This window comes from Oratosquilla oratoria, chromosome 27 (genome assembly GCF_046742065.1).
Source record: "Oratosquilla oratoria isolate Oo_2021 chromosome 27, ASM4674206v1, whole genome shotgun sequence".
In the NCBI taxonomy this organism is placed as follows: domain Eukaryota; kingdom Metazoa; phylum Arthropoda; class Malacostraca; order Stomatopoda; family Squillidae; genus Oratosquilla; species Oratosquilla oratoria.
This window is the reverse complement of record NC_134803.1, coordinates 40,211,867-40,217,533: the sequence shown is the minus strand read 5'-3', so window position 1 is coordinate 40,217,533 and position 5,667 is coordinate 40,211,867. Positions and strand designations below refer to the sequence as shown.

Sequence of the window (5,667 nt, the reverse complement as noted above, 5' to 3'; positions counted from 1 at the left end):
AGTGAGTGGGAGGGAAGGGGAGGAGGAGTAAGGGGAGAGCGGGAGGTAGGAAGAGGAGGAGGAGAAGAAGGAGGAAGGGGAAGTACGGAGGAGAAGGGAGATGGAGAGGGAGAGGAGGGAGGGGGGAAATGTGGAGAAGGAAGATGAAAAGGAGACGAGGAAGAAGAAAAAGAAGAAGAGGAGGGAGGATGTGGAGGAAGATGAAATAGGAGATGAGGAAGAAGTACGAGAAGAAGAGGTGGATGAGGATGTGGAGATGAGGAAGTAGAAAGAGAAGGAAGAGAAGAGGAGGAGGGAGGTGGAGGGGAGGATGAAGAGGATGAAAAGGAGAAGAAGAAGAGGAGAAGGAGGAGGAAGAGAAATAGGATTACTAGAAAGGAGGGAATAAAGAAAGGATGAGAAGTAGGAGGAGGAAGAGAAAGAGGAGATGGAAGAGGAAGATAAAGGGGAAGAGCAAGAAGAGGAGGAGGAGCAATAAGACTGCGAAAAATTGCGGTAGATTTAAATGCGAGAAGGAGAGATTGTGGATGAGAAGGAAGAGAGAAGAAAGGCGAGGAGAGAGGAGAAGAGAGTGGATAGGGAAAAAGAGAGTGTGTGGGAGACTGAAGAATAGAATTAAATTAAATAGAAAATAAAACGAATAGAAAGAAAATGAGAGGAAGAGAGGTAATGAGAGATAAGAGAGTGTGGAGGAGAGAGAGAGAGAGAGAGGGGGAAGAAATAAAGAGAAAATAAAAATAAATTAAAGGGGAGAGGAGAAAAGGGGAAATGCAGAATGAGAGAGAGAAAGAGTGAGATGAGAGAGATAACCCGGAAGGAGAAAATAAAAATAAAAATTGTGTATTGAGAATTGAAGGAATAATGATGAGGAAGGGAATGAGTGAGGGAAAGACAGGGAGAACAAGAAAGGACGATACTGGCAGACAGGAGGAAATGCAGACGGAGAGAAAGAGACAGAACTAGAGAGAAAGAGAGAGGTAGAGAAAGAGAGATAGCTAGAGATAGAGAAGGAGAGAGAGATAGCTAGAGATAGAGAAAGAGAGATAGAGAGAGATAGAGGAGGAGAGAAAGATAGTTATAGAAAGAGATATAGAGAATAGAAAGAGAGATAGAGAAGGAGAGAGAGATAGCTAGAGATAGAGAAGGAGAGAGAGATAGCTAGAGAAGAAGAGGAAGAGAAAAGATAGATAGAGATAGGTTGAGACACAGAGAGAGAGAAAGAAGAAAAGAGAGAGAGAGAGGATAGAGAAGAAGTGAGGAGAGAACGGAAAGAGAGAAAGAGGAAGAGTCATGTAGACAGACAGGTAGATAGACAGAACGACTAAGAGAGAGACAGAGTTAGCAGGAAGGATAAAGAGCGTCAAAGAGGATCATAAGAGAGGCAGAGGCGGCGGCGGACCTCTGGAAATAAAAAAGAATATATACGAGATACAACTTGATAACTGTTTTCAGAGGCAGAGAGAAGAGAGGTTTACGGGAGAGGGGAGGGGAATGAGGCATAAGTGAGAGAAGTAAATGGGAAGGAGAGAGAGAGAGAGAGAGAGAGAGAGAGGGAGGGAGAGAGAGAGGCAGAAATATATGAGGCAGTGAAGTAATAGACAGAAAGAGAGAGGCAGAAATATATAAGGCAGAGAAGAGCCAGAAATGAGAGAGAGAAAGAGAGAGAGAGAGAGGAAGAGAGGTAAAAATATATGAGGCAGAGAACTAAGAGGCAGAAATGAAAAAGAGAGGGAGAGAGGCAGAGAAGTAAGAGCCAGAAATGAGAGAGAGAGAGAGGCAGAAATATATGTCAGAAAAACAAGAGCCAGAAATGAGAGAGAGAGAGAGAGAGGCAGAAATATATGTCAGAAAAATAAGAGCCAGAAATGAGAGAGAGAGAGGCAGAAATATATAAGTCAGAAAAATAAGAGCCAGAAATGAGAGAGAGAGAGAGAGAGGCAGAAATATATAAGTCAGAGTAGTAAGAGCCAGAAATGAGAGAGAGAGAGAGAGAGAGAGAGAGAGAGAGAGAGAGAGAGAGAGAGAGAGAGAGAGAGAGAGAGGCCGAGGGGAGAGGGGCGGGCGAGGAACAAAATTTGGCCAGAAGACGGCGAGTAGAAGAACAAATGAAAAGAATAAACAAACAAAGCAAACAAACAAACATAGACAGAGATGCGCAAGCCTGCGGACGTAGATACAGAAGAGACGAGCGACGCGCAGACGGACAGGAAGCTGAGAAAAGAGACGGACACCAAAAGACAGAAACGCTTAAACAAGACAGGATAAAACCTAAAGGTCAGAAATGTTGAAAGAGTGACAGTGAATACCTTTCCTGTGGGCGTTTGTGCGTGTGTGTGTGTGTGTGTGTGTGTGTGTGTGTGTGTGTGTGTGTGTGTGTGTGTGTGTGTGTGTGTGTATTGTGTGCGTGTATGTGTGTGTTTGTGTGCGTGTGTGTGTGTATTTGTGTGCGTGTGTTTGTCAAACAGACATACAGACAGAGAGACAGACAGACAGACAGACAAACGAAAAAAAGACTTAGAGACACAATATGAAGAGGTTGAGAAGCAAAGGAGACGATAAATGAAATAAACAGATAAAGAAAGAGAAAGAGAAACAAGAGACACAGGAAATGAATGTAGAATAAAGAAACAAAAAAATAATAAATGAAACTATTAGAAGGAGGAAATGTGGGAGGAAAATTATCATAATAACAGAGAAGTAAGGAAATGTGTAATACAAGGAAAAGGAATTATGGGACGCTCGGAGAAAAGGAGAAATTGCAAGAGAAGGAAAATGTACGGGAGATGTGGAGAGAGAAAGGGGAGGGAGAGAGAGGGAGGGAGAATAGAAGAAAGAATGTTGAGAAGAGAGAGATAGATAGAGAAAGAGAGAGAATGAGAGGAGGGGAAGAGAGAGAGAGAATGGAAGAAAGAATGTTGAGGAGAGAGGGATAGAGAAAGAGAGAGAATGAGAGAGGGGAAGAGAGAGAGAGAATGGAAGAAAGAATGTTGAGGAGAGAGAGAGAGAGAAGGAGAGGAGGAAAAAGAAACGGACAGATTGAAGGAAAGATAGAGGGAGAAAAGTAAAGAGAGGCAGAAAGAGAGAGAGAGAGAGAAAAAGGAAAAAGAAATTGACAGATGGAGGGAAAGATAGAGGGAAAAAGATAAAGAAAGGCAGAGAGAGAGAGAGAGAGGAGAAAAGGTATAAAGAATCATATACAGAAAGATATGGAAAGAGAGAAAGATGAAAGTGAATAAGAAGAGAGAGGAAAAAAGAGAAAAACCGAGGAAGAGAGATAGAAATAGAGAGAAGAGAGAAAAATTTCAAATAATTTTTCTCTTTCTCTTTAAGAAAAACAAAACACTTAATCCTGGTAGTGTCTGAGGCGCATTTTGGGGCTCATTACGTCAGAGTTTGCGGATTATAATGTTCACGAGGATTGCGAAGGTACACTCCGCCAAATTGGTCAAGTCCCGAATCCTCACCAGCTCTTGTTTGCTCTCAGAGATAACGAGAGCTTAACAATCTTTTCTAAGAATTATTTCTTTCTTTATGTTCGATATATATATATATATATATATATATATATATATAATATATATATAATATATATATATAATATATAATATATATATATATATAAAAATATCTATATATATATGTGTGTGTGTGTGTGTGTGTGTGTTTGTGTGTGTGTTATGTATATGTGGATGTACTGTATATTCATATATATATGTGTATGTACTGGATATACATATATGTGTATGTATATGCATATGTATATCTATCTGTATATGTGCATCATACTCATATACACATATATATAGTAAATGTATATGTGTATGTTTGTACATATATATATATATATATATATATATATATATATATATATATGCGAATAAATCACAAAAACACGTGATTAACAAAATGTGTAATACAACCACTTGGAAAATGAAATGTGACCGAACGTTTTCGTCTATTTAAGACATTTTCAAAGTGAAAATGTCTTAAATAGACGAAAACGTTCGGTCAACTTTCATTTCATTTTCCAAGTGGTTTTATTACACATATATATGTATATGTACAATGTACATATATTTTATATATATATATAGATATGTGTGTGTGTGTCTCTGTGTGTGTGTGTGTGTGTGTGTGTGTGTGTGTGTGTGTGTGTGTGTGTGTGTGTGTGTGTGTGTGTGTAGCAGACGAAACAGAGGTAGGATCAGCTCAGTGGCAATGGACGACACTACAGAAGACCATGCAAGAGTGGTCAGAAATCAGACCAACAAGAGAAAAGATAAATAAGAAACCATGGATGACAGATGAGATTCATGAATTAATGGAAAAAAGAAGAAAATACAAAGACAAAGATGAAGAAAAATACAAAGATCTTAACAGAAAGGTACATCGGGAATATGTAAGAGCCAAAGAAAAACGAATGAACGAAAGATGTATAGAAACTGAACGCCTAGAAAAAACAGACCAACAAAAGATGCATGGGAAGGTAAAAGAAGTAATAAAAACAAGAAAAACAAAATCTAGCAATTTTCAAGAAAGACGGGACAGTAGCAATGGAAGAAAAAGAATTGAAGGATAGATGGAAAGAATACGTGGGGGAACTTTTTGCAGACGTAAGGGAAGATCTAGAGGACACTTTTGATGAGTGTCCAGACATAATGGAAGATGGAATAAAAGCAACACAATCAGAAATGACAAAAGGAAAAGCAATAGGAGAAGATGGAATGACAACGGAAATATTTGAGGCTTTGGGAGATTTTGGAATTAAAATTATGACAGAAATAGCCAATAAAGTCTATGGAATTGGAGAATTAACAGAACAAATGTCCCAGTTAGTTTTCATAGCTTTACCAAAAATACATGGGACTTTAGAATGTAGCAAACAGAACAATTAGTATCATGAACCACTTAACAAAAATAATCTTAAGAGTTATTACTAACAGAATAAGGAACAAAATAAGGCCAGAAATAGCTGATGAATAATATGGGTTTATACCAGATAAGGGAGCAAGGAATACAATTTTTGTTGTAAGAATACTAGCTGAAAATATGTCAGAGGTGCAAAAGGATCTATATGCCTGTTTCGTGGACTACGAAAAGGCATTTGACAAAGTAAGACACAATGAATTAATAGAGATGTTGAAGAAAATAGAGGTGGATGGAAAGGATTTAAGGTTAATCGCAAATCTCTATTGGAAGAAAGAAGCAGTAGTGAAAATAGAACTGTCTGATTTGCAAAAGATTGAAATAGACGTGAGACAGGGATGTGTAATGTCGCCAGACATGTTTAATTTATACAGTGTGGTAATCATGAGACATTTACCATCTAAAAGGAGTAACAATAGGAGGAAGAAATCTCAATAATATTAGATACGCAGACGATACTGTGTTAATCGTAGAATCGAAAGCTCAGCTACAGGAATCAGTTACAGCACTAGTAGAAGCAAGTAGAAGCAGAGGTCTAAAAGTGAATATAAAGAAAACAGAAGTGATGGTAATAACAAAAAGACATGAATGTCAAAGGGTAAGAATTCAAGTAGAAGGAAGAATATTATTGATACATGTGGACCAATTCAGTTACCTAGGAAGCATGTTAACTTGGGATGGGAAAAGCGACGAAGAGATAAAGAGAAGGATAGCCATAACGAAAAATAATTTCAACAAAAT

At 38.3% G+C, this 5,667-nt stretch overlaps 1 protein-coding gene across 1 annotated transcript; it reads left to right on the top strand.

Annotated features, from left to right (window-relative positions):
* Window positions 1-4,553: 4,553 nt before the first annotated feature.
* On the top strand, window positions 4,554-4,895 carry LOC143039812 (uncharacterized). Its single transcript, XM_076210060.1, has one exon. The coding sequence runs from the start codon at window positions 4,554-4,556 to the stop codon at window positions 4,893-4,895; it is 342 nt and encodes a 113-aa protein (XP_076066175.1).
* The last annotated feature ends 772 nt before the right edge of the window (window positions 4,896-5,667 follow it).

Coding starts and splice junctions, on each gene's coding strand:
- LOC143039812 (XM_076210060.1), top strand. CDS start 4,554: ATGGAAGAAAAAGAATTGAAGGATAGATGGAAAGAATACGTGGGGGAA.